The sequence below is a fragment of the Pungitius pungitius genome, chromosome 1, assembly GCF_949316345.1.
Source record: "Pungitius pungitius chromosome 1, fPunPun2.1, whole genome shotgun sequence".
Lineage (NCBI taxonomy): Eukaryota > Metazoa > Chordata > Actinopteri > Perciformes > Gasterosteidae > Pungitius > Pungitius pungitius.
The window spans coordinates 7,084,746-7,112,469 of record NC_084900.1 but is presented as its reverse complement, the minus strand read 5'-3'; the positions used below and the strand labels follow the sequence as shown (position 1 = coordinate 7,112,469).

The 27,724-nt window shown below is 44.9% G+C and overlaps 1 protein-coding gene across 3 annotated transcripts; it reads left to right on the top strand.

Annotated features, from left to right (window-relative positions):
- Positions 1 to 1,796: 1,796 nt before the first annotated feature.
- On the top strand, positions 1,797 to 27,724 carry LOC119222711 (inactive ubiquitin carboxyl-terminal hydrolase 53-like). Of its 3 annotated transcripts, none has more exons than XM_037479547.2 (17): positions 1,797 to 2,335; positions 7,844 to 8,429; positions 9,152 to 9,244; positions 9,390 to 9,524; positions 10,965 to 11,075; positions 11,814 to 11,896; positions 12,080 to 12,164; positions 12,307 to 12,453; positions 13,819 to 13,968; positions 15,817 to 15,985; positions 17,470 to 17,616; positions 18,713 to 18,859; positions 20,454 to 21,234; positions 21,917 to 21,984; positions 25,407 to 25,473; positions 25,570 to 26,258; positions 26,354 to 27,724. In XM_037479547.2, the coding sequence occupies exons 2-17, from the start codon at positions 8,286 to 8,288 to the stop codon at positions 26,428 to 26,430; spliced, it is 3,093 nt and encodes a 1,030-aa protein (XP_037335444.2). In that variant the 5' UTR covers positions 1,797 to 2,335; positions 7,844 to 8,285; the 3' UTR covers positions 26,431 to 27,724. The 3 variants fall into 3 exon arrangements, with proteins under 3 accessions (XP_037335444.2, XP_037335446.2, XP_037335445.2); XM_037479549.2 differs by lacking the exon at positions 1,797 to 2,335 and adding an exon at positions 2,348 to 2,459; XM_037479548.2 differs by lacking the exon at positions 1,797 to 2,335 and adding an exon at positions 3,181 to 3,313.

Sequence of the window (27,724 nt, the reverse complement as noted above, 5' to 3'; positions counted from 1 at the left end):
ATCAAATGGAAAAGTCAATTACTTTTTATTAAGCTGCTGCTCAGCAGAAGTCATTCAAACTGCATAAAACAGTCGTTTTTTAGACTTTTGGCTCAGAGTAAGGCAGAAATGCTGACAGCGTGGAAATTGTTAAAATTAGCAGGCCGGATTGCAAGCTGTCCGCCGAGGTCAAAAAGAAAAGGTTTACGTTTTTTGGAACTTGTTAAAGACCTGATCTGTTATAGCTGTCTGATCCATAATGTATAAGGTGCATAAGATATTCAGTGGCAGGACTTCAAAAGCAAGGAGGCGTACAGCCAGGTTGGGAATGCCCAACATTATAATGTGAATCCTTTGAGCTCAGAGCACCTCTCTGATGACAAAATACGTTTTTTGTTAACCCATGTATGAAAAAATTAGGAATTTAACGTCAACCATCCAGTGTGCCGGAAGGTTGGATTGTTTTATTATATGGTTTTACACCAAAGAGGATTACAGCTCACATGCCTCAAACTGATTACAATCACACTCTCAACTTTTTTGTATTTTAAGAGGAAGCATTATATATCCCTCGAGGAAATGTGTGTGGAGGGAAATGGCATTGTCTCCCCTAAATGGGCCCTCTCAAGTACTTCCTGGGGAAAGGCTAAACCACTCCGATACATGTGACCCTTAGCCGCACACTTGATCATTGCATACTGTTTCCTTCATCCTTAATGAGTGCCTGTGCCATTTTTTTTTTAAAGAGTTCTTTGGGGTTCAGAAAGGGACACTTTTCTGATATTTTGTCTATTTTCAGTAAAGAATTTAAAACTATTTCAGCAAATGCTAGTGTGGAATCTGAAAAACAAAACAAAAAATGAGCCGGTGCGCCCCAAAAAAATGACAGGGTCTTCCTCCGTGGCAACTGGATTATGTAAAAAAACATGGACGCTCACATGTGTAATCAGTCATGTAGGCTATATTGAAATGATGGTAGACTTGAAATAAATAGAGGCTATTGTCACTAATGACTATATATTCTCATTAATAATCATGATGACATTCACAAGTCATTGCACAAGCTCAAATTGCATTACCTACGGTTGAAATGTTTGGGGAAATAAATGAATGACAACATCATCAAACTCATAATGATGCATCCGTATGAAATGCCCCCTCTTTTGGAGGCAATCCAAACTACTTATTTAAATTAATAAAATCTTTCCAAATAAAAATGTGGTCAGTTTGGTGGGGGCCCTGAGCCATGAAACACGACAGCGCCGTTGCACTCAGTCTCTTGCATCTAAAAAAAAAAAAAAAAGAAAAGGGAGGAAAAGCTTTAATTGCACATCTCTCTCATTGCTTTCTTTATATAACAGGATCAAGCAGATGGTGTTTGGGTAACAAGAGCCTTACATCACTTTCGTCCGCTCCTCACTTGTTCATGATCATCAGGGTTATGGTTTTCATAACACACGGCACAGCCACGCAGGTTCATGTTTTTTTTTTTTCCACCCCTCTGGGCCACTGACCACCACGCCGACGCGCTGCGCACTTGGTACGCACTGCACGCGCATTTTCTATCGGTGTAGTTGCTGCCGGCATCCCGAGATGCAGTTCAAGGAACACTGAAAAAAATCAACATGCGGATGTCTTTTAAAGTGATTTTTCTTCCCCTGCAAGTGCACTTTCGCTGTTTAAAACTCTCACTCTAAACCCCGCAGCACCATCAAATAAACATGATGGCGCGTCGCCGCTCCCGCAAGTGTCCGGAGTGTGTGTGTGTGTGTGTGTGTGTCTGCGTGCGTGTGTGTGTGTAGCGTTGGTGTACAGTAGCACGGAACACCGCAGTAAATACGCTGTCGAGGAGGCGGGGTTTCAACATCTCAGCTCCGGGAGAGAAAAAAAAACGTCTCTAATCCAGTAGTTCAGGTGCCGCCGAAGTCGACCATTGCTCCTCTCCACCGCCGCGCATCAGCGAGCCGCAGCGGGACCGCGCGAGCTCCGAGGGACGCGAGGGTGACGGAGGCGTCCCGAGTGGGGCTTTTTTTTTTTGTTTGGTTGTTGTTGTTGTTGTTGTTTTGCTGATAGAAAAGAAACAGCAAGAGAAGCCAGAAGTTTCCGCGGCGGTGAACGCAGTACTTTCTCCTGAGGGTGGTGTTTTTTTTTTTTTAATGATTTTTTTTTTAAATTTATGTATATTTACTTTACCAGCGTCTGCGCCTTTCAGTTAACGTGACATGTTTTGACCAGCGACTCCTTCGGCTTCTCGGTCCCTCCTCCCACCCCCGAAACTCCACGAAAAATACTTCCACTCTCGCTCCCACCGGAGGATATTACGGCACTTATTCTTTTTTTTTTCTCTCTCTCTGAGGTGAGTTGCTCTTCGTTTCTAAAAGGTAGTTCCTTCAAACTTCCCCCAAGTTTGTTTTGGTGGTGGGGTTTTCTTTTGGCAGCGAGTACGCTGGGCAGGAAAGGGCGTTTTACCTGGAACTCAGGTAAGTCGGAAACCAGGTAGGCCTAGCATTAGCCAGGTAGCTTTTAGTTAGCACAGGTACAAAGTTACACAGCGTACCGTGTAAACGTGTAAAAAAAAACACACACACACCAGACGACTTGTTGAGTCGTTTTTTTTTTATTTCATTTCTATTTACAGCTGGAACACGTGCAGCAGTTTCTTTAACGTGGCCGAATCGCTGTTGACAGCTAACCCCAGTTAGCTGTGTGTCGGGTTCATCATTATTAAATATTCAAAACAGGTTGGCTAGCCGAACGAAAACTAGGGCTTTAAAGTGACTGCTCCTCTCGTGTCCACTTCGTATTCCCACGCAATATGTCCGCAGTCGTTTCCAATACGCATTTCCCCCACCAAACTATGTGTCGCTTCGGGATAAACAAGCACAAGTCTCCGTTGGCGTGTTTTTTTTTATTATTTTGTACGCTGGTGGTGGACGGATAGGTTTCGCGTTGCGTAATTGTTTTGCACACCCTTTTGTATTGCATCGAACAAACCCGCACACAAGTGTTGAGAACAGGGAGCTCATTTGCCCGGCACACATCTGGAGAAGAAGAGGCCCCCTCCCCTCCACACACACACACACACACACACACGCAGCACACCACAGTCCCCCCAAAAAGCGGCGGCGGTGCTGAAGCAGTGAGATCATCAGCCCGGGAGACCTCATGCACACTCATCCTTTTTTTTTGTTTTTTTTTTGTTGATGGAACATTTGCTTTAGGACAGGAGACGGTGAAGTAACCGCGGAGGCATGCTGAAGAACCAGTTTTGACACACGGCGCATCTTTCATTCGCACCTCTGTTTCCACGCGGTGTGGAGCCAGCGTTCTTGGAGTGAGTGAGCGCTTCTTGTTATTGGAGTTTCTATTGCTCAATTTTACTACGTGCGGATCTGCTTTCCCATGAAGCAACGCACTCGTGACTCAGGGTTTTGCACCTGCACATTTAGTTCCAGTGATGTACTAGTAAATGGATGGACGGACGGACACAAGTAGATATAGTTTTATTATTATTACACTTATTGGCTAGTGGTGATGGAGGGGTGGGAGGGGGGCGTTATGGAAGCAAGTATTAAAGGGAAGAGGAGGATGCTACTATTTTAATATGGGATCCTGAAGGAACCAGAACGCCCTCCCTGGCAACCCTCACTCCTGTGAGGAATAATGGGTGACTCAGCGTGGAGTGGGTGACCTGTCCGGTTTCACAGGGGGTTGAACGCGGTCACGGCGTGCTGGAGAGCGGCGAGCTCTTTTGAGCAGGAAGCCCACACAGGAAACGGCCGCTGCATTGTTGGTTGCCTGAAGGCTTGAACCACGTGTGCGGTCCGTAGGGAATGTTACAGGCAAGTTTCACTGTTTTTCAGGGTTTGCAGCATGCAGGGTCCCGTTTTACCGCTGCTTCTGGTTCGTGCAGTGGCTACTCGCGCTTTGTTTATTTTAAGACTTTGGTGTGTTTGCCCAGTCCCAGCTTTTAATTAAGATAAACGGACTGACAGAAGAATCGGGGCAAGCCAATGCGTTAAATCATCGGGCATCAGAAGATTTTGTTAACTGTAGAGAGGGAAAAAAGAAGGAAATGTGACTTCATTCCCTTGTTTACCATCGGAGTTAGACATGTGGGCCGCATCCAAAATGATCTGTTTTTTTCACAGAATTGTCCATCCCATTTTTGCAATCATCATAGGTCACAATGTATGACTCGATCCAGCTCTAAAAAGATTTGTCTGAAGCTACAATTGTGTTTTAATATAAGATATTCAATATTAAAACTCTCTCTTTACCTAAATGCTGCACTCCCCAAGTTGATCGTAATCCTCCGTCATCAGCGGTGAGTCAGAGTTGAGCAGCAACACGGGGGAAACGCTCTGGGTTGTCATGCAGGATTATTCACCAACTTGATGGTGAGATGTATTGATCTGAATTGAGAAAAAGGCAAGGGCACAAATCGGCTCATGTCATAGTGTCTCGGGAGGTGAAGAGAGGCCGAACAAAGTGCCGCTGTATTTCATCAAGAAATACGGAGGACTCGAGCTTCAGGCTATGAATGAAAATTGTTTTGCATTTGTGGTGTTTGATAGAACTGATGTAGAGATTTTGGGATCCTTATGTGTATTAGGAAGTAAACATTGAGCTGAATTTCTCCAACAAAGGCCTTTCCCTACCATGTGTTTCTGTTGTCACATCTCACAACATTGAATTACTATGACTCAATTCACCTCAGATTGATTCATCAGCAACTCTTTTCATCGCCATATGAAGGAGATCAATTGAATCATTCTTAATGAGGCTATCCGTCAACGGATCACTAATAGATCGATTATAGCAACGGACTCCCTGTGCCTTCACACCGAACGTGCCCACAGCTCCCTTGACTTGTGAAAGGTGCTGATGCACGGCACGCTGTGGCTGATGGCTCCAAGGTGCTCGCTTAGCATTGTCTCTAAGACAAGAAGAAAGTCCTCCCTGGACTGAGCAAGCCTTTGTTTATAAAATAAGACTGGACTTCCTGTTCTGGTGCTGCTGAGAGAACAACTTATATTACCTCTTATTTTTGGCTCAGATCTTGACAGCATCAAAAAGGGCCAGCTCTTTTTTTTTTTTTTTTTTTTTTAAAGCCATGTGTTGTTAACGTCAACGTCACGGTTCTCCTTAATAGCTTTTATTGGTCTAGTTCAAAATTCTGTCAGGTTATTTAGTTGCTAGCATCATGAAGGCTCATTCGTTTGTGGTGAAGTGTCATTTTCTCTGAAGTTACATTCCTATCAATACGATTTTCAGGAAGCAGAATTACTCGAACTGCTCCCCAGCGAACTGATGCAAAAGTTTGCAGCAGAATCTGATAAATAAAGAATGCTTTAATGTTTTGTGCTAAATTGTGCAGCCGGTTGCAACAGTTTCACAAGCACGGCAGTAACAGAGTAAAAGTAGCCCCACTGTGAAGGGTTTAACTGGTTACTTTAGAAGAAGGATAAATGTCTGACATGGGATACTTTTAGTACTTGGTGTCTGTAGTTTCTTCCATTTTAAATGGTTTGTTTTTATGTGTTAAGTATTGTGCTCCTATATTGTATTTTCCTTCCCTGAATAGTGTGTTGAACAAACCAGTTTTGACACACATGAAACGAAATAATTGGACAGACTTGTGAGGATTACACAAAGTAGGGAAGTCAGAAGAAAATGGGTTTCATTCACTCCTAAGACTTGACACGGAAGGGTGTCACCAGACGCCTCCGCTTCCATTGGGTGCTGACGTAACCCTGGCTTCTGGACAGTATTGTGAGCGGCGAGTTGAGGGATTTTCACCACTTTGGTTCATAAACAAGCAGGCCAATATATCACACGGCTGCGTTCCGGTGGAAGACGATTATGAGAGCTCTGCTTAAACATTTTTGAGAAACGGTCTTATTCGAAAAAAAACCCGAGCGTGTGAAATGCAGAACAACAGCCCTCGTTTCGGCATAGCTGCTTGCACAGACAATGTGCATCTGGATTCCCAGCTTTTTATCTGGATACCTGCTCACAGTGTTTGTCGCCTGTACCTCTCTGGATTGTAACTTAGCCTGAAACTAATCCAGAAACGTCAGCTCTCTCTCTCTCTCTCTCTCTTTCTCTCTCTCTTTCTCTCTCTCTCTCTCGCACCTGTGAGCTTAAGTATTTGCTTTGGAATGCTGATGGCTGTGGAGTCCAGACGCAGAGACCTTAGCCTGCTTAGTTCACTCGGTAAACACTCACACTGGAGGAGGTTGCAGCATTAACAGGCTCTGGGGGTAAAACTGTTGCGACATCATCGTCTATTGTAAATTTTTCAAAATGCCAGCATGGAAATGTTGTCGGACTGGTTTTTGGCTGAAACTTTCTGTTCTTCTTGTCACAAAGAGAGAGGTTTGATTCTTTGTGAAAAGTAGGGCAGTGTTTTTTGTATTTTTGTTTTGTTTTTTTCCTCCCACGGTAACAATGTTTGAGGTTTATTCTTTAAGGAGATTTCATTTAGGTGTTGTGATCTAAAACGAGGCCGAATCACCACGGGTCACACACAGAACTATTGCTCATCGTTGCTTCTTTCTTCTCTTTTGCAGCTGAAAATACGTTTGCTTTTTGCCGCAGCATCATTGCTAAAGACATGAAAGAATGTCCCAATACAAATCTCCAATGAGCCTATTAAAACCTACTGGCCGTAGCCGTGTAGCATGTCCCTTTCGGCATTCACGATTGTACTAACCCCGACACAGCTCCCACTGTCTCGCTCAGCACAAACCTATTCATACATCAAACCTCTTGAAGCAGACTGTGCACAGCGCTGCTTTCATACGTGCAAGGGGGCAAAGTTCATACATTGAAGTGCATCTTTAGTCATAAAAAAAAAGAAAGAAAAAAAATAGGTCAGGCCAGTACTCTTTTGTGTTTTAGTTCAGAAAGAAAGAATGGCAATGCCGGTAAAACTGAAAACACGGGACACAACAGAAAATTGAGGCACTCTTCTCTGCGTGGGCTTTTCAGAATTGTGGTTCATGTTCAGTCTCCGTTTGGGCTCACATCTGGAACTGCAAACTGGACGGTTTAAAACCCAGTGCAGTGTAGTTATTTTACAATGGGGACACCGCTGTGTAATAAATCTATAGGGCGGATCACCGGAAGATCAATGAATGGCCATGTTAATTTAACAAGTGAATGTATATATAACATATCTGTGCAGTTTCAAAAACGTATTTTTACACTTTGTCTTTGGGCTCTGCTTGCTACCAGCAAGGCTTTCTCATTGGTTTTTCATAGACTTAAGTTTGATGAAAAAAAAATCATTACATCACAAGTGATTTTCTTCCATTCAAATCAAACATTAAGAGGTTAGACTGGTTAATGGTGACGAATATTGAGACCTGTCAGTAGTAACAGGATACCTTTTTGAATGTTGGAGGTTGCCTCCTCCTTTTTAACTATTCTTCCTCTAATTAAGTGCATAGACAAAACGAATGTGCGCTTATTGTAGTTTGTTTCTACAAGGCCTGCAATAGGTCAACTTCATCTTTGTTTCATTTGAATGTATCTTGGCTCTTGTTGGCTATTTAACAAAAATGAAATCGTAATGTCTGAATGTGCACCTTTCAGCTGTGGGGCCAACTACAGCATGACACGTTTCCAGTGCAAAGGGTTTATTTATATAAGTTAATTTTTAAGCTCTGACATCTAACCCAGATTGAGCAGAGATATGAAGACTGTACTTCAACTGTAATGACATGTTTTAGTGAAGAGAGCCACAGAACATGTGAGAATACAAGAGTGTTCACACACTAGTAAAAGAGATTCAATGACGACAAATTCCATAATGTCCCAATCTCATTTAATCCGATTTTCTCTCCCTCCCAAACAGCCCGGCCGTGTTTCCTGTGCAGCCGGGACGAGTCTTCGCCATGGATGGACCTCTGAGAGGGACCATTAAGTCCATCTTAAACAACATCAGGACCATGTGGCAAAACTAGCTGACCGGCATCCGCAACCTCCCTCCGACGCTGTTTGTGCAGAGTCATCAAGACTGCAGGATGACTGTGTCATGTAACTCCGTCATCAAAACACATCTTATTACAAGTATTAGACCGCTGGATATCAAAGGCTTGCCAAAACAAAGACTTGGATTGTGAGGGGGACTTTACGCGACAGACAAAGTCAAAGGATCTCCTCCACGAGCAGCACAGATGGATTAGAAGCCCATGTGCGACGGGGCAGCTGCAGCATCTCGTGGAATAACTTGAACCCGGACTGTCGGGGAGTCACTCCTTCGCCTCCCTCCATCTAAAGGCAGACCCCTTTATCCAATGGCATGGGCCAAGTTCTTCAGAAAGCCGGGGGGCAATCTGGGCAAATCCTACCAACCGGGAAGCATGCTGTCTCTGGCCCCCACCAAGGGACTACTGAACGAACCGGGCCAGAACAGCTGCTTCCTCAACAGCGCTGTGCAGGTGGGTGTGTCCTGTTGATTAGGTGTGTTTTTTGGACAGGTCCAATTCAACAGTCCTTGAAATAATCCAACTAGTTTTTGGTTGTTTGTCAGATCGGTGAGCAGGAACATAGGACGTGTCGTTCTCCTTTTCAAGGTTGAATTACTTCATAGGTTTAATTAAACAGCAAGTTTACTTTTAAATAAACTTTAATGTCCTTTAATTGGGTTTAGTCATTCCATAACATTGAAGATGAATCATCCAAACTTTGAGCATATTGGCCTGAATGCAGGTATGTGCTCTCTACTTTTTAAAATTGTGCTGTGCAAAAAAACATGAATGTTTGTTTATTGCTGCCTTCCACCAAGAGATGTACACCATGTTCCATTATTCATTGAGACATTGTGAAGCTTAGTCACAGTGTTGTTTTTGACTAGCGGTCTGCTGGCGAGTTTAGAGCGTTATGGCAGACGGACTGAGGTCACTGGGGGTCACCGTGACTCAGAGGGCGGGACAACCGACGAGCTGGTTTTAAAGACGAGCGTTACCTGCGGCTCTGTTTCCGTGAGGGAGTCTCTCCCTTCGCCCACTCCTCATCCTCATGACCCTCGAGGGGAAAAAAATAGAATAAAAATGAAATACAAATACATGGATGTCAACTTTACATTCACCAGATGGTTCACACAGCGTAATGTTTTATAGTGCACAGAATGAAAAGTAACCCTCCTCACCCCCTTTCTTAGGTACTATGGCAGCTGGATATCTTCAGACGCAGCTTGAGGCAGCTACCCGGACACTTTTGTCTGGGAGAATCCTGCATATTTTGTGCATTAAAGGTACAGTACAATCCAAAGTTTTCTTTTTAATGGAAGCTTGCATTAAGCTTTAGTTCCTGTTCAACATTAAAAAAATGCGGCAACTGTTTGGCTCACTCATCCCGGGCCGTGTAATTGAGGGTGAAAAACTGGTTCTCCTCTTCAGGGCATTTTCTCCCAGTTCCAGCACAGTCGGGAGCGCGCTCTGCCCTCTGACAACCTGCGTCACGCCTTGGCAGAGACCTTTAAGGACGAGCAGCGCTTCCAGCTGGGCTTCATGGACGACGCCGCAGAGTGCTTTGTAAGTTCCCGTGGCAACACGTGTGTCCTGTGGAAGGAGACAAGTGCGTGCTTGTGTGCGAGCACGCCACGCGCCGTTTCGGGTAATGCACGGCAACACAACTGTTTGGCGAGGTCACTGAAAGAGCTTCTGTCCCTCCCTTCCCCTCCCATCAACCCCTGCCACGTTGCCGCTAAATATCATCATGACAGGTTATGTAAGCGCCCGAGTTGTGTTGGAACCGCTCTGTTTTTTGTTTTTTTTGCTACGACATGTTGCATCATTTCTGTGTTTTCTTTTTTTTTTTTTGCGTCCTTCATCTTTTTTACATATCAGTTTGAGTTTGTCTGGTCTTCTTGGCACAACTAGGCATTGGCTGAGTGGAATGTTTTGTTCCTTAACTGCAGTGTAATTTCTTGTATTTGTGTTTCAGTCTTATTTTGATTTTAGCAATCAAACATTGCAGTGTTTTTTTTAATATTTTATCCTTCAATCAAAGGGAGATAGGCTAAAGCTTCTTGAACTGAAGAGGCCTGTAATATAAGGGAACTCCCGGTTGTCACTGTGTGTTTCAAATGAGAAGTTACTCACAAATGTAACGCGCACGCCTCAGTGCCCGTGATAAGCTGAGGCCGGAGGCATTACTTTTTTGGGTTATCCATCCGCTTCTGGTGAATGTAGCTCAGAGACGCCCGGGGGAACTTCAGTACATCTGGCACTCACCTCCACGTGGACTCGAGGAGGAGCAGAATAGAATTTGGTGGTCAAAGGTCACTGCAGCTTCACATAGCGCATTTTGGGCCAATGCTTAAGAATTCATAAGCTAATAAAATCTAATTTCACATTTGTTTCTCACGGGATATAATTATGATGTGATGACATTTTTGAGACGTGGATGCAAGCTCGACTGGTTGGCAGGGTCACACAAGCCCGAGCATTAATTCTAGTTCCTTTCTTTTACCCCCCCCCCCCTCAATTCTTGGTACTAAAACCCAACACAAACTTCTTTCATCGAAGACCGAAGTTTACTTTTCAAAGTTCATATCTTTTTATAGAGCATCTTAATTACGCAGATCTTTGCCCTTCAGCTTTCACCTTGTAATGCAGCAGCGTGCGAGTGCACAATTTCTGCGAGGACTTTGCCGGTGTCAAATTCACCGGCTGTCAAGTTGTGCCTGTAACCTTTTGCAGGTCTACCTTTCCAGCCTTAATATTTTATAAAGTCACAAGTACTCCCTAGAAACGGGTGTGTAGCTTCTGCTGTCAGGTTCACAACAGGACTGAACTTAAAATATTGATACGTATCAATGTGCCGCTCAGCTCTCGGAAGTACCTGCGTTTTAGTAAAAATAGTTTTAGAATAAATAATCTACAAGAGGCTTGTTAAGTGTTTTACAACACCAGCTATGGCAATAGTTTCTCCCATAACCGGTTTTATTGATGTCCTATATTGTGTCACAGGAGAACATACTGGAGAGGATCCACCTGCACATCGTGCCCGAGGAGACGGATGCGTGCACCTCCAAGTCTTGCATCACGCACCAAAAGTTTGCTATGACGCTTTATGAGCAGGTCAGTAAGGTGTTAAAAAAGCAGCAAAGAATGCTATTTTACTTGCTACCTACCGTCTGAGGGGGAAACATATATATATATATATATATATATATATATTTTAAATTTCCTACAGTGTTTGTTTGCCCAGCCTATGCAGTAACATGTGGAATAGCATATCCCACCAGCCAGTGTTTAGGATTAATAAGCGCTCACACGCAGACAGGTACATGAATCACTGTCGGAGACGGTAGGAGTCCAATCTGTCATGGTTTGAGACCGGGTTAACCCAGAGGAATACGGGGGGGGGGGGGGGGGTGTTTCTGGTCAGATTCCACAGTGCAGCAGCGCCAGATTAATCATAGATGGCGTTCCAGAAATCCCAGCACGACTCCAGCCTTCCCCCCGTGGGTGTGATGCCCATCACCCGGACAAGTATCTCTGAATCAAACTTCTAATAAAGTCGCGGAGGGTCTGTGGATTTTGTTCCACCCAATCAGACAAATATTACCAGGCCTAAATGGGGATTGTTTTGGTTTGATGGAACTTGATAGCTTTGTTGGATCCCCAATGTTTGGAGCTCAAGTTTTAAGTCTCTTTTCACAGTTTACACAAATCCTTTTTTTCCAACACATTTCTAACTGAATTCATCCCTCTGACTTGATGATCATAGACAGCATAAATGTGTGCTAAAGTCCCATCGGTGTATCCTTTTTTTTCACCCTCTTCTTGTTCTCTCTCTCTCTCTCTGCTCTGCAGTCTGTGTGCCGTAGCTGCGGGGCATCCTCCGACCCGCTGCCGTTTACAGAGCTGGTGCATTATGTCTCCACCACCGCACTCTGGTAAGACACAGGCCGCATACAACTTTCTTTGCCTCTCCAATTGTCATCCCGTTTTCACCTGTCATACAGCTCTCTGCATATTTCCACTTTTTTTTTTTTCCTCCATCTCCCCACTCGCCTTCCTCTATTTGTTTTCTTTTTGTTAACCGTGCTCCTGCTGACGACATGTCTCTGCCTTTTCAGTGATCAGACGCTTCAGCGAAAAGACGAGTCATTTGGGGAACTGTTACAAGCAGCAAATACGATAGGGGACCTACGTAACTGTCCAGTGAGTAGCTCATGCAAACTGTTTTATAAAAGACATCGCCGCTGTTGCATCTGTGTGCGGCGTCATCGTTTCATCATTCTTGGAATGTGGGGCTTCTCAAATACTTTGTTTGTTTGTTTTTGTTTTGTCCCTTCTTCTCCAGAGCAATTGTGGCCAAAGGATTAAGATCAGACGGGTCCTCATGAACTCCCCAGAGATCGTTACCATAGGCTTCGTCTGGGACACGGACCAGTCCGACCTCACAGAAGAAGTTATCCGCTCGCTGGGGCCTAATCTCAGTCTCTCTGCTGTGAGTGCTCTTTCATCTACATTTTACACTTTAGTGTTTTTTTAATTTTATTTACTTCTCTATATCTTTTGTAAATACAGCAAGAAATTTGACACACAGCTAGACCATTTCATCGCACTGATCTTTTCAGATCAAGTAATGAATGAACAGGGTATAAAATAAAATCTCTCCAGATATGGGATAGTTTGTCAGAATTATTTTGGAAATGTCTTCCTTTACACAGCTGCTATTTTATTTTAAAAAAAAAAAACTTAAGTTTTAAGGCTGTTTATTTTTGTGCAGTAGAACATATGTGGGAAATAAAGTGGGGATTTATTTCCCTAAGTCGGGGCCGTTGCGTAAGCAGCCAACACCCAATGCCCAGTTGGCCGGCGCCACTGATCAAAAAGCCCACGCTGGCCCTGGTCAGCTCGTCGGAGAGCCCCTCCCTCTCATTTCTGTGTTTGCCTGAGCGTGTTTGTGCAGTCCTGTCTGAGGAAACACATGGGCTGAACAGACGTCATCGAGACGGGGATGAAACGCGTGTTTCAACACGGCCTTTGTTGCAATGTTTATACCCACACATTTTTGATCCTCAGTATGTGGGCCGATGTAACTCTACTTGTCCGTCCCCAAAAGCCCATCTGGACACGCTTGAATGCAATGGGGTTGTCCGCAGTGTTCAAATGAAATGTGTATGCAAAAAATTGGCCCACCAGTATTGGGCAATATTTCCATTCACATGAGTAAAATGCTTTGGGTGAACATTCGGTTCACGCATCGTATAACTTCCCCTCGGAGTATTCAACCCGTTTATTTGACAGCGTCGTCGTGCTGCATACCAGCAGAAGAATCTGTCAGGCCGCCCCCTCCACTCCCCGCCCACTTGTGTGCCACAAAGGCCTTAATTTATCAAGGAACGTTCCCTACCACCTTATTGGGTGTCAACGTGTTGTTTTCTTAGAAACTTATTGTTTGAGAGAGTGAGACTGAGAACTGGTTTGTGCTGGGAACATGGGCGGGAGAAACCAGTAACCAATACTCGCTCTGTGTGTCTGCTCAGTGTGGTACGCTCTAACCTTGTATAGAATCATTCTTGTCTTCTGCTCGTATTTTAAAAACATTTATGAAAAAAGTCTGGATATCAAGGCCTACGAGGGCGGCGATTTTTAAACCAGCCCTTGTTTTTACGGATCGTCAAATCAATGCCGGTTCATTGATTCAGACCGTAATCCATAAACAGATGGAGTAACTGATTAAACTAGCGAACAACAATCCTCACTCGCCTGTCCATTTAACGTAGTGTTGATGCCGGTGATTAATTAATGTACATGAATATAATTAATCATACACTACGTGTGTGTGTGTGTGTGTGTGAGGACACAGCTCTTCTACAGGGTGACAGATGAGCATGCCAAAAAGGGCGAGCTGATGCTGGTGGGGATGATCTGCTACACAAGCCGTCACTACTGTGCCTTCGCCTTCCACACCAAGTCCTCCAAATGGGTCTTCTTTGACGATGCCACTGTGAAGGAGGTGAGACCGTGCGCCCTGCTGCCGGAATTATTTTTATTTTTGGTGATCATGTCAATACATTTTCTGTTTCAACCTTCCATGAAGATCTTCCTTTTACACAATTTTAATTTGATTAGTCTTTTCCTCACAAAAAAGTTAGTTCAATGATTAACATTCATTTCAAGATTTAGACATTCACGCTTATTATGTTGAAACGTATCTTGGTACAATATCTTCCCGGTTTAGTTTTCACAGGTCATCCTTGTACAAATGGAGCACAGAAATGTCAGAGAACCTTTTTTATGAGCTTTTTATGCTACTCTTCAGTTGTCGTAACGCGCCCTTAGTTTTAAAAGCTGCAGCATCGAGTAGCGGTGTTCAGTCTACGATCTCCATCACAAAGTCCCTTTATCGCCCAATAAAGGCCACATCAATTGCCCTTCATGAGCCTCTGGTTTGCTGAGCCTCTATGGTACTGAAGAGCCTGCTACGCACACCCCCCCTCCCCACCCATCCTCACACACACTTCCGCCCTCCACAGTTCTACTGCAGTTCCCCAACTCTGTCATATCACAAAGTACTGCAGTAGTGAAGTGAAGCATAACGAGTAAAGATTATTTTATGGATCCCTTCGCTGGTTAAAGTTGAGGGGGTCATTGAGAATGTGGAGTTGCTCGGCGTCGATGTGCACGCTGCCTGTGCGTGGAAAAACGGGTTTGCGTGCACGCGTCCGTGCCGTGTTGATTGAGTGCAGGCGTGTCTGTGTGTGTGTGTAGGCTGTGAATTCTTTTGTCTCACATCCTCACAATTTTCTCGGGGTTGCTGCGGTGCAGCGGCTGGCTGGCTGGCTGGCTCTGTGTCAACCCATCTGCAGCTTGTGCTGCGTGTGCAGCCCCCGCCCGCCAAACTGGGATGGAGAAGCTACAGTGCTCGGCGCCTGCCAAGTCGGTACCTGGGTCGTCACTTGCCAGCGTTTCTGTCACTCCCCAAACGCCAGCCACTAAATGGCACCAGTGGTGTGGCCTAATCGTTGCTTTTCCAGTGTGTAAAACATCTTTTATGTGCGTGTTAAACATGGAGGAAGTTTTCCCACGACTCTCCATTCTTGGCGTAGAGAGATTTTTCTTCTCACGGAAAGTGGAACCCCTTAACACAGCTATTTGTTTGCCATTAAAAATTGCTGCATCAGTGTTCTATTGAAGATAATGACATGGATTAGAGGTTGTGTTGTAGCTGCACGTGAAGTTTATGTAGCCAATACGACATTCCGACAAGTAGGTGCAAAGATCATTAGAGCCTCGCGGTGCTCACAGCGTGGCTGTGGATTTTATGTCTTTTCCGATACAGAAAGCGTTCACATCAACAGTCTTATGTTTTTTTAATTATAGCCATCTATGCAGAATTCCTTCTCTTTATCAATTAAGGAGCAGACAAGCATCTGTTAGCCCGCAGCCTGCCTTTGTGGTGAGACACGCACCTCACACAGCTAATCTGAGCGGGCCATTTGCCCTCGGTGTGATGCATTTATTAGACGATGCACAGTTTTCAACTGTCAACGGTTGACAGTGAATCTTTATGGAAGCTGTCGGATCAGCGCTGTTAGGTCAAGATTGACTCTAGCGAAGCCTTTTATTAGCTTAACAACCAAACCTTTTTGATGACTCTTTTTTGGATATGAAAACAAAAAAAGTGAAGTCAGCAGAAATTCATTATATATATTAAAGTTTATTGATCCCTGAGAAAATATGTGGATGTTTACTCACAGTGAAATCCCTCTTTTTCAACATTAGTTTCACTGTGTATTGTCCAACATAATGGTGCTCACATATGCTGGTGCATTGACCACCTTTCCTTCGTCTTCTGCTTTAGATTGGCTCCAAGTGGAAAGACGTGGTCACCAAATGTATCAAAGGTCACTTCCAGCCTCTCCTCCTCTTTTACGCCAACCCGGATGGGAGTGCTATCCCCGCAGATGATGCCTCAAGCCAAAACAGTGGCCAGCCTCACTACAAGACCTCTGTCAATGGAGAAGTGCAAGGTATGACCGCTCTACATCCATTCTGGTCCGGTAATGATTTACAATTACTATTACGACTACTCTAATAGATACGTCGGGTAGTATTGACAACATTTAAGAGTCCTCAATGGTAACAGAGTTATAATCTATGTGGGAAGATTTATTATCCTTTTTATGAAAACGACAACATCATAATCCTTTGGGATACATTTACCCTTGTTATTGCTGTTTAGTGTTATTCTCTGCTTTCACTAACTATAATCCCATCCCAAATGACCTATTTGATTATAGTGCCATACTGTAAAAGCCCCGTTAATAGGCAGCTTAGCATGACCGCTACCCCTCTCGCTTTTTATTTATAGTCGTAAGAATATAACTCTGTGTGAAAACACAGTTTGTGTGTTTTCGACAAAGAACAAATGTAATTTCACAGTTGGGAATTTATAAAGACAGAATGTTTTTATGTAAACTTCTTGCAAGGCTGGTGTTTAATTTTAAAGCGTACATATAATTACGTATTGTGAAAAACTGACTTTGTGAGTGTACAGCCCATAAACGGCAAAATAAGACAACCTAATATTCTCCTGCCTGTAGACTACAACATCTGACTTTTGACTGATCAAATCAGTGCGAACACATCGCTTTTGATTACTGTCGGGGAAAAGTCTTTTCTAAGAATATGCGGAGATCGTTTTGATGCTTTATTACGGTAAGCCTACCTTTTTTGAGCTGCGTCATACAATGACAGTCTGTTAAGATCCAAGGAATTCAATTGAAATGGTAAATTTGACTATTATACTATTTATTTGGCTAGAATGTGGGTGAACACGGGTATAGTCACAGGTATGAGAAAAGGGGATTTCATTTTGATTTCAATCAAAGCATCTAAGTAGAAACCCTTAATGCAAATCTAAACAAGATTTTGAGCATTATATGGCTTCTTTAAGCGGTTCCTTTTTGAGCTTAAAATCCGCTGCCACCCCACACAAATCCCTTTCAGTGGAAATCTGACTCCGAAGCATCAGCAGACAAAAAGACAACTCTTTTTATAGGAAGTGTAAAATCCCAGATCATACTTTGCAGACAAAAATGACAATTTGTTGATGACAGCTGAGTATCTCTGCAGCTGGGATTACATATCCCTGGATTTGTTTGGTTGGGTAGGTTTTTATCCCCTTTTAAAGATCCTCCTCCAACTCTGCATGCTGGCTCTGACCCAGGTTCAAGCTGCGGCAGCCGCTCACTGCCCATCAGAGCCGACAGGGCGCCGGACCAAACTGGATGATCTTGCATGAACTAGAGAATTTTGTGTGGATTTTTTTTTGTTTTTTGTGTCAGGTGCGGTGTATTTGTTGATTTAAAATTTCCATTCTAATTTCCTAAAACTTCAATAAGGAGGGATTTCGGAGAAAAAAGAAAATCCTGCATGTATGGCTTTAACCTGAACATTTTAAAATGCTAATGTTTCTTTTTCTTCCCCCCCCCCCCCCCCCCCCCCTCCACAGGCTTCGAGTCTCCAGTTGTAGCCCTCAAGAAGCTGGACCTCACTAGGGAGAATCTGAACACTGTGTTGGGCCAAAGCTCTTTGAAACAGAAGACCCCTTCGACCCTCAGCAAGGGCAGCGGTCAGACCGGTGTTGAACGGGGACCAGGTAGGAGGGGAAATATGAAATGGCTGCGAGTGTTAAGAATGCAAAGAGAGAAAGGACATGCGTAGCTGCAGCCGCGGGGGAACACATTGCTTAAGTTTCTTTTTTAGCATTTCATTTAATCATTTAAAATTCTCCAAATATTACCAGCAAGTTTAAGCCTCACCATAGCTGGGGTTTCAACACACAATATGGACTTGCTGAAATGTAGTGTCTTACCGTGAACAAGAAGGGAAAAACCTTCAACTAAAGACATTTGCTGACAAAAAAAAGCCATTGCGTGGTGGTTGTAGTTTTTAAGACTGCTTGATTTGCAAACATCTCTGGCCACAGATTTGGCATTGCAACCAGAAGAGATGATTAAATTCCTTTTGCTGTTGAACTAAATCTTGCCATATTGGTTCTACAGAGGGGGATTAGGGACCCTCATTGAGGAGGAGTCACACAGACACACACACAAATTAAGAAGAGATAGAAAAAAAAAAGTAAATGGCCTTACTGGAAAGACAATGAAATGGCATTTTTACCGTAGTCACTGAGATTTGCGGTCTAATTATTAAACTAAGGTTCATCTTCATGTGAACTATTACACAAATTTATTGTTCAGGGTTTTTTAGTCAGGTTTTAGTATTTTTCCTTTTCATTTTTATTTTTTTTATAAATGTTCTCTTCACAGACATTCCTATGAAACTCTCAGGCAGCTAGCAGAACCACAGTGTGATCCTGTTTTCCACTGCCATGACTCGCCATTAAAAGTCTGAGAGAGACAGAGCAGGGACGGCTCTGCATGGGCCCGTTTCCACCTCGCTGCCTTTGCCCTCGTGTGGCAAGAAATGCGCTGTATACATCGACACAATGGTGTGATGTCATGTTTTTGCATCGGTCTGGTGACAAGGCAGACAATATGTTAGACAATAGATTAGAGAGAAAAATACAAATGATTTCATAGTGTCTGCAGCGGGGACAATCACCTCGTGATTAAAAAGAGTTTCAAGTGGCGATAAAAAAAAAATAAAAAAAATCCTCTGTCCATCCATCAAGAAAATTGTGGCAAATTCTTCATGGTTCTGCCTGTCGTCCCTCTCTTTTTCTTTTGAAGTGAAAATTGGCAGTGGCGATCCCAAGAGTCGCCCGAGGGATATTTCTCGAGAAGTTGCCCAGAGATCAGGAGCGATGCGTGGGATGCATCCATCCAGAAGAGAGCCTGATAGGAGCGGTCATCGGAGGCCGGAGTTGCGCTACAGAGGTTGGTCTCCCATAGATGCTGTGCGGATTTATCGATGTGGACTGTACACACATTACAACTGCCAGGCTTTAAGATACAAAGGGCTAGTCTTCCACTTCCCCCGGCCCTTATGTAACCGTCGGTTCGGGAGCAATGTGTCGGAAAGGGGATTAACCGCTGACGTCTGTTTGAGCCTGCCTTCATCCCACTCTCTAATATTCAGAGCCATGGGTTTTAATCTGTGTGGTCTGCGGGAAGATTTGCATTTGCGAACACTTTAAAAGGTAGATCTAACACTATGATTTATTTGGATGGTGAATTTCGAGAGAAAGACAGGTACATTTCTGCCACAATTAGGCCATGACCCATTTACCATACAAATTCAGAACTGCAAACTTGTCGCTTTTCGTCAAAATTCAGTTTCTTAAAATCAAAATGGGTCAAACTGGTTTACTACTTTAATACTCTTTTGGTACATCACTGCTTTCAATTAAGCATCAGTGAGGGGATTATGGAGCACAATTAAAACACGCTCCCAAATCCTCCATGTCAACAACGGTAGCGTGTGTTAGCAGCAAGCTCACGTCCCGTTATGATTGAATGCAGTCGACTTAAGGAGGCTAGTGTCTCTGCCGTGATGAATGGCGAGGCTGGAGGTGAAGGTACAGTTAATGTAAGTAGTAAAAATTTACAGCAGTCGTGTTCATGCCCCGGCTAGCACTTTGCTAAAATATATTCTGCAGGAAAAAAGACGAATCACTCAATGAAAGCTGAAGCATTTTCGCTGTTCCCTATTGTACTGTGGGGTAACCCCAAGGTATTTATGGAGGGCTTCTGCAGATGTCGATTTCGACACTTTTTTCTTTCAAAGTGGACCTTTTGTAAATACAAACCAATGCGTAGTGAGGTACATTCGAAGGGATTTAACTTGCGCTCAGCAAAATCCAAAGCAATAGCAACTGTATATCTCGACTGACATTTATATGAAGTATTAAATTCACTCTTTGTTCCTTTCAAACGTGGCGTTACAGCGGTTTAGGTCATTTCCATGGTGCTTGCAGCCTCTGTCAGCCTTAAGTCATGAAAAGGCTAGAAAGAAAGATGGCAGCATTTTCCATGCCGTCTTTTGAAAGTGGCTATTATGGCTGAAAGGGTCCTTGGAACGGCAGACACATTGTGTCTCACACACAGACACGTCGTTGGTCCATTCCCAAAACGTGCATGCGTATGCATTCGCACACGGATGCACATGTCATCACGTGTATGTGCATGAAAGTCTGTAGCTGACCTGGTTACCCTCTGTTTACACTCTGTGGAAGAAAACGGACTCCTGTCGGCTGTAATTCTCACCTCCCTGTCATCCGCGCACATAAATGTCAGTAACCCAGTTGTCGTGATGCCCGTCCCTCTCTTTCGGCACAACTTGCACTGTGCTTTAGCACAGCTTTGTGTCAAGGTGTCAGTGAACGTCAATTTTTAGTCTTGGGTGAAGATGGATACGTTCAGTAGACGTACTGTATACAAATAAAAAAAAAAATCATATTTCTAAATGGCCTTTTCAACAAGCTAATTTATTTATTTTTTTATTTTTTATGTTCCTCTTGTTCATAACCAGATCCACGTCAGGACAGGACTTACTCCCGCTCCGTCTCCCCTCCAGAGAATGGCTTCAAACAACACCTGGAACCCCGTCTGTACAGCAGCCAGGGAAAAGGTCCCACGCGGACAGAGCGAACGCCCCACCTTGGCGGGAGGTCCTCCCACGACCCGCCTCGCTCCCACTCGAGGGTCCAGGCGCCGCACACCGCGCCCAGCGTCAGTAGTGGTCATCACAGTCGGAGATTGGACCAAGTCCCCGACGGATCCGACACTGACAGCAGCAGCCAGGACTCCAGGCAACGTCCCACGAGCAGAGGGAACAACCGCAGCAGGCCCGACCGCCCCTGGAAGCCCGTGCGCGAGGCGTTAAACGTGGACAGCGTCTTAAGCGCCGTCGATCCGGCCAGTTCGGGGCGACGGCAGCAGAGCCCCGCGCGGAGGAGACCCAGCAGCCAGTCGCCCTCCCGGGAGCGGGAGCGGGAGCGCGAGTCCTCGTGGGCGGGCCGAGAAGAGCGCCAGCCGAAGAGCCTCATGACCATCTACGAGGACGAGCAGCGCCACGAAACGGGCGGCAGCCGGAGCTCGCTGGACTCGGACGGGCGCCACAGCGACAAGGACCGCTCCAAGGGCCCGGCGGTTCTCAAAGTGAGGAACGACAACTGGAAGATCCAGCGGACTGAGTCCGGATACGAAAGCAGCGACCGACTCAGCAACGGCTCGGCGAGCCTGGACTCCCCCGTGGTGGACAACCTCTCCTCCAAAGACCTGCGGAGCGTTCCTGAGCTGCATTTCTCGAGGTAAACTAAACCCAGCCCGATCGGTTACGCCCTGTTCTTTGCAGTGCCGGGATCCCTCATCCCACACATGCCCTGCTCGTTTACGGATTCGTGGCTCAAAAGGGATGCCGTCATTAAAATGATAAAACATTACAGACCAAGCGCTCTAAGAATAGCAGGAGCCGTTTAAACACAAATGCGAGGCAGATGTGCCCGCCGTGTTATACTTGGCTGTCATTTGATGGCTTTGTAGTCCAGGTTGTGTTTGGAGATAATGGTCCAAACTCGCTGACATCTCCCACACTCTGAGGCGAGAGCCAGCAGATAAATGACTCGCTCAACCTTAAGTCAATTATTCAAGCCCATTTATTCACACTAGATTGCTTTGTTAGTTCTGGGAGTCGGTTTAGGCCTGAGGAAGCTAGAAATGCATCAGATTCACGTCATTTTATTCTGGTAATATGGCGTGTCTTTTTTCTTCTTCCAACCAGTTTCATTGGGTTTATTACAACATTTTTAGATGTTTTTATGAGAGCAACGTTCATAAATGGATCTGCACAAACTACGCAGTAAACGGTACAAAGTAGGGATAAAAACACAATCAATCCATTTTGAAAATAAGATATTTTCACACCACCTAATCAACTGTGATAACAAATACCCACAATGAGTAAATACCTGAATTGATTTTTTTTTATTTTAGGGATCACATCCCTCAGAGAAGAAGTGATGATTTGAACGCTGACTTATCGCACTCCACATACTCCACTGGTAAGTGATTCTCACACTTTCATATTTCTGCGCACCAGTAACTTTGGTTTGACGCTGCAGGTTATTCTGTCAATTACTGCGACACCATCAGAGAGAGCGAACATTTGAGACATACAGGTGTAAAGATATTTATACATTTTAGGTAAAAAATAAAGAAATGTTGAATGTTTAGCCATCCTTTGGCAATTTACAAATGAATCCCGAAGAGAAATAGTTTTTAGGTGTGTGACGTGGAGATAAGCCACACGTGAAATCAGTTCCTCACGACGGCCTGGCCCTGACATTAAAGAAATTCCCTTTGCCCAGTCGGCGTCACTGGTGTAAGGATCTGTATCATTAAGATAGTACTAAGCAATTTCCTTGATTTATTGTTCCATCAGTAGTGTAAGGTCACAGCCTGATTGATACTGGGATACTGTATGGAAATAAGTGCTCTGGTTCCCTGCTGACTGGCCTTGACCTTTTTTATCCTGAGTAAAGTTTATGTTATGCGGCACACACAGAAGTGTGCATCGGCTTCAAAGAGACATCAACCCTTTGGACATTATTGACGGAAATCATTTTTGAAAATGTGCCTTGTGTCAGGTCGTCTGTCCTTCCTCCCTCAAATAGCCTTCTTGATCCATTGGATTGCAACATTTTGTTGATCAGGTTAGACACCAAAAAAAAAATTGGTATAAAATGAGTCTCAAATGAGTAATGCCACGCAGTTGCAATTGTGGTTATTATCTTCTAGACAGGCTGATGGGAGATTTGATGACATGAAGCGCACTGGGGGTCACTCCTCACATTATTTATCCAGCACAGGCTTCCCTTTGATGCACAGAGAAGAGGGAGGAAAATACACTTTTAAATGAGCAAGTATCTTAAAGAAACGCCCCACTGCTGAGATAATCCAGAATAAGAGGGGGAAGATGAGAGAGCTTGCAGGGGGCCACCCAGCTGTGCCCGGCCGGGCAGAAAACGCCGTGGCCCGGGCCTGTCTGAAGAGGTACTCAAACACGAGGCAATGAAAATGCCATTTAGTAGCGCTGCAGTTATTTCAAGGTCCCACAGAGTCAGAAAAAAACCCGCTAGAATTCATCTTCCTTCAGTTTTATTTGGAATTGAAAATGGCTTTTACACAAGTAGCATAAATACTTCGTTTCAAAGGTCTTTTCCTCGCCCAGTGAGCACCCATTTTGAGTTTTGGTCTCTAACGGAGATTTTACTGCATTTATTGCATAATTGAACGCACAAACATGTATTTTCTACTGAGGTGTTTAAATTTTAGTTTGAGACTCATTTAAAGGTTTTGATTTACTCCCCTTTGACCCTGCTTTGGGCCTCATCTTTGATCAGGAAGATTTGAGAAGATTATCTTGAGTTACTCAAGTTGGTACCGACGAATGCGTTCGGTGGTTTATCTTAAACTAAAACTTCCCTAATAATCTATTTGTTTATGATGATGACATAAAGAGAAGATGTATCCTCGCTGAAACCATGCTTGTGACACAACGTTCAGAAATCGATCAGGAGTGATGCACTCGCTGTGCATACACCCTCCGCAGTGTGCTCATGGGTTGCCGTGATGAGACAGCCAATGAGCGCATATCTTCACCGCATTGGGCATAGTGATCTAAAGCCTGTGCCACACCACCACAGAGTGATGACTTTTTTTTTCTTTTTCGTTTTTTTATTCTGGCCGATAAAATTGTTAAACCTTTTCCCCGGGGTTAATTTCTCTTCCCCACATAGCTCGGGTCTCAGTGAAAAGCTGCATTGCAAAAAATGGCTGTGAGTCTGACTGATGTTTTGAGAATTTTAAGTACCCCAGACAGCAGAACGCACAGAACTACAAATCTCAACCTGACAGCCTTAGAACTGAAACGTGTAGTTTTTTTTTTTTTTTTTTGTCTCCAACTAAACTTCAAAGGGCTGTCATGAATTTTAGCATGTACCATTTCTTTTTTCAAAATCTAGTTTAGATTTGCTTTCATGGTCGGCGCAGAGGCCCGTTTCCTATTTGTTGGAGGAGTTTCACTTTTCTAAAAATAAAAAATGCCTACGCTTTCATTTTAACATGCAATTGGAAGATGTTGTCGCTTCAGTTCAGATAGTTCAGTTGAACGCCACTGAGCTGCAGCCTAACCCGTGCAGTCGCAGCGCACGTGGGGCGGTTTCCCAGGCGAGTGCAGCCGGGCCTGCGTAAACATCAGAACACCTCGAGGACATCCGTCTCTCTGGCATCCGCGCCGCCCGCAGAGATCCCCCAAAATTCCACCGGGACGAACGTGTCCTTGTGACGAGCCGGACACACCCGGACGCGAAGAAGTGCTTTGGACGGGCATTAAAGCGATTATTTGAAAGCTGTTTTCTGAAACCGTCTGATTTGGACGGGGACTGGCGGGAAACCTGACAACGCGGCGTCCTTGCCTTTTTTTCCGTTAACCAGCTGCTTTCTCCTTCCAGCTTTCTCTTGTCAACGGTGATGTCACCATAAAGATGACAGGATTTTTTTTTAGGGGGGGGAAACCCACATTGTACACTGCATTTTCTTTTCTTTTTCGAGAAGGATGTCGCAACTGCTTGCCAACATTGCAGATCAGCGTCAAATTGTGAATTTCCACATGGACTTAGCGGCTTAAAAAATGGAATAGTGTTGTGGAGGGGATCTGGAGTCTGGAGTCTGACCCTGGTGTAATTGCATGCCAGCACAAAGGGTTTAGCCACTAATGCTTTGAGAAAGCACTGGAGAAAATAGAGGGTATGCTGACACATCACAGATGGTCCTCAGCCACTCGCTCTCTTCTCCCCGTCCCGCTAGTCAGCTGTTGTCTGTCACGGGCCTTGTGAATCACACCCACCCCGCTAACTTGGCTAAGCTCCACACCGGCCCCCCCGCACCTCGGGCGCTGTTTCCTAAACCTGTGCCCCCTGCTTCTCTAATGGCCGAAACCAATTTCGCTGACATCACCGTTTTTTGACCGGAATAGATTTGATGGAATTGTTCTGGTTTTTGTTAGCATGCCGGTGATCCAAGTTCAAAATCTGCGAGAGTTCATTCAGGGTCCGTATTGTTTTTATTAGCGCTGTTCGCTCGAAGCCAGCTGGATGTGAACCCAAATTCCCTTTGAGGGGGCCGCGTTCTTTGGCTGGATCAGACAGTCGGAGTGGTACACAGGGGGCCCGAGGGCGCTCTGCCAGACTAGCTGCTTTGATACTTCCTCTCACAGCACCCGGCAAAAGGCCTCACCGTGACCTCCGTTAGATAACATGGAGGCACAAGTACTGTAGCTTTATTCTAATATAAATACCGATGGCAGATGTTACCAAGCTCTATTTTTTTTTTTTTTTTTTTGACAATCTGCTAGTGATGTCCATGACTTTCCAAATGAGTGTGTTGTGATAGCAAACGCTCATGAGGCTTCGTCGTTGTTTAGGTGAACAAGAAAGACGATCTCCAGATCTACAAGACGGAGACATCCTGTCTGGTCAGCCAATACAAAGGTAAGAGAAGCTCTGTGAACGAATACTGCGTGCGTGTGTGTGTCGCCTGTTGATTTGGAACAGCGGCAAGTTTTTTTTTTTCTCTCTTTCCAACAGAAGAACAGCCTTCCGATACACTCCCGGGATTTCGGAAAGGAACAACGGTCCCGACAGCGAACAGGAGGACGACGTGGACGGCGGCAGCCCCGTGAGCCCCGTGTCTCGCTACTTCGCAAAGACCAGCAGCTCCGAGTGGAACAGCTCGGACGACCTCGCCGGCCCCCTCTCCGAACAGGACGAGGCCGCCGCCGCCCGCCGAGACCCCCTCGCGCACGGCCAACCCCCGCCCCTCCCCCCAAAGACCTTCGGCAGCGGCGGCGGCGGCCACGCCGACCCCCGGCCGCCGGGGGTGCCGGCGCGGCTGAGCCCCCGCCGCGGGCCTAAGAGCGACTCGTCCCCGCTGTCTCACGCCGCCGTGCGTCGGTGGATCGAGACTCCCGCCGAGCACGGGCTCTCGTCGGACGCCAGCTCCAGGTCGGGCTCGTCGGATCACGACCGGAACGACCTGTCGGCCAGCGAGAGCGACGAGAGGCCGCCCGGTCCGGACCTCGGGCCGGATGTGGCTTTCCCCACCACTTATTTCTCGGTGGACAGCTGCATGACGGACACCTACAGGGCCAAATACCACAGGAGGCCCGTCGTGAAGGCCGAGGACCACGCGTCCTCGGGGGAGAGCGATGTGGAAGGGAGGCTCCCTCCGTCGGACGTTCAACCGCCGGAGCTCATCAAGAGCAGATCGGAATTAGGTACCAACGGCATCATTATTTGTTTGTCTAACTTCTTTTCAAGGGCTTTCTGTTAAATGTTTTGACTAATCCCGTCCCTGGCTTTTGTCTCGCAGGCTATCCCACCACAAAGACTGCTGCAAAGTGGAACCTGATTACTTCAAAAGGACTCGATGAGCATGGTTTCCTATGATTTTAGGAAGAAGCATCAATCGACCTTGCGTAACCCAGCGACTGGATGCCAAAAATAATTGCTATGCACTACGGCTGCTCCACAGTTTGACTCCTTCTGACTGGGATGTGTAATACTATGTATACTTGTCACACAGAAAGTTGGACATGAAACTGGATGCCAAAGAGATTGTTAGAAGAACGGCAGGTGTCCTTAATAGCTATCCTTCAGCTTTGGTTCTGAACTACTAAACGCTTTGAATGGATAGTGAACTTGCACAGTACCACACAGGTACACAGGCGAAAGAATGTTGCTGGTTGGACCGGTGGCGCTCAAAAGCAAAAAAAGGGGGGGGTTGGGTTTGTAAAGAATGTGTCACTAAAAGCCACGTTTCCAATCAAGAGATTCAAAGTTTTACGTCACTCAAAGAAATCAGCGACTTCCCTTCCGCTTCGTGAAATGCTTCTATTTGCTGATTTAGAGCCTCCAGGTTTAGTGTTACAAGGGGTCTGCCTAATGTCACATGTTAGACTAAGCTATAACATTCTTTGGTGGACTTTGGAACGTAACGCAACCTATTGATCGCTCTTTTGGCCCGACCTCCGAGTGGATCCCAAGGATCCGTGTGGGGAGGCCCACAGGTTTTTCTCATTTTGCCTGATGAGACTTTGTCAAAGAAAAGATGAACGGCAGGGAAACGTCTCTTGTTGGTACATGAGGTTATTTGAACCTAATGGGGATTTCTTCCGCTCCGCCTCGCCCTTCACACCCCTTCACCCAGAGTAGATCCAATACCTCTGACCAGGGCCTACGAAGGTACATATGCTTATTGATTGATTGTTGGTGGGTATGTGGCATGGTAACCTCGAAGCAGATCCCACTTTCCCTACGTGCACATCCACACACTCCCTGAACAGTTTGGTTCTTTTCGTCTTTGAACTGTATTTCTGTTTGATTGTTTCTCTTTAACACTGATCAGTTATAGGCTTAATTCGATTGTTTATTTTTTTTTAATCAATTATGGAGTTCCCTCTCTAGTTTCTTAAGAATACAGTGTCATCTAGAGGTGAATGAGCATTTGTAATTTTTTTGAGAGGGATTAGTGATGAGGTTGTGAATTTGCGTAGTGTCTACATTTTGTTAATAACTGTTTAATATATGCAGCAGACTCTAATGCACAGTGCCTTTTGTATTTTTCTATGTCATGACCACATTAGATTGGAAACATGGTTTGTACAATTCTGTGATTTTTGAAAAGTTTTTGCATTTGTATTGATTAATAATTGTTAAATAAACCGTTTTATTTAACCATTAA

Bases quoted from the DNA above. Each gene is read 5' to 3' on its own strand.
- LOC119222711 (XM_037479547.2), top strand. From the start codon at position 8,286: ATGGCATGGGCCAAGTTCTTCAGAAAGCCGGGGGGCAATCTGGGCAAA. The intron at 12,454-13,818 runs GTGAGTGCTCTT...GTGAGGACACAG, and splicing joins CTAATCTCAGTCTCTCTGCT to CTCTTCTACAGGGTGACAGA. The intron at 13,969-15,816 runs GTGAGACCGTGC...CTTCTGCTTTAG, and splicing joins ACGATGCCACTGTGAAGGAG to ATTGGCTCCAAGTGGAAAGA.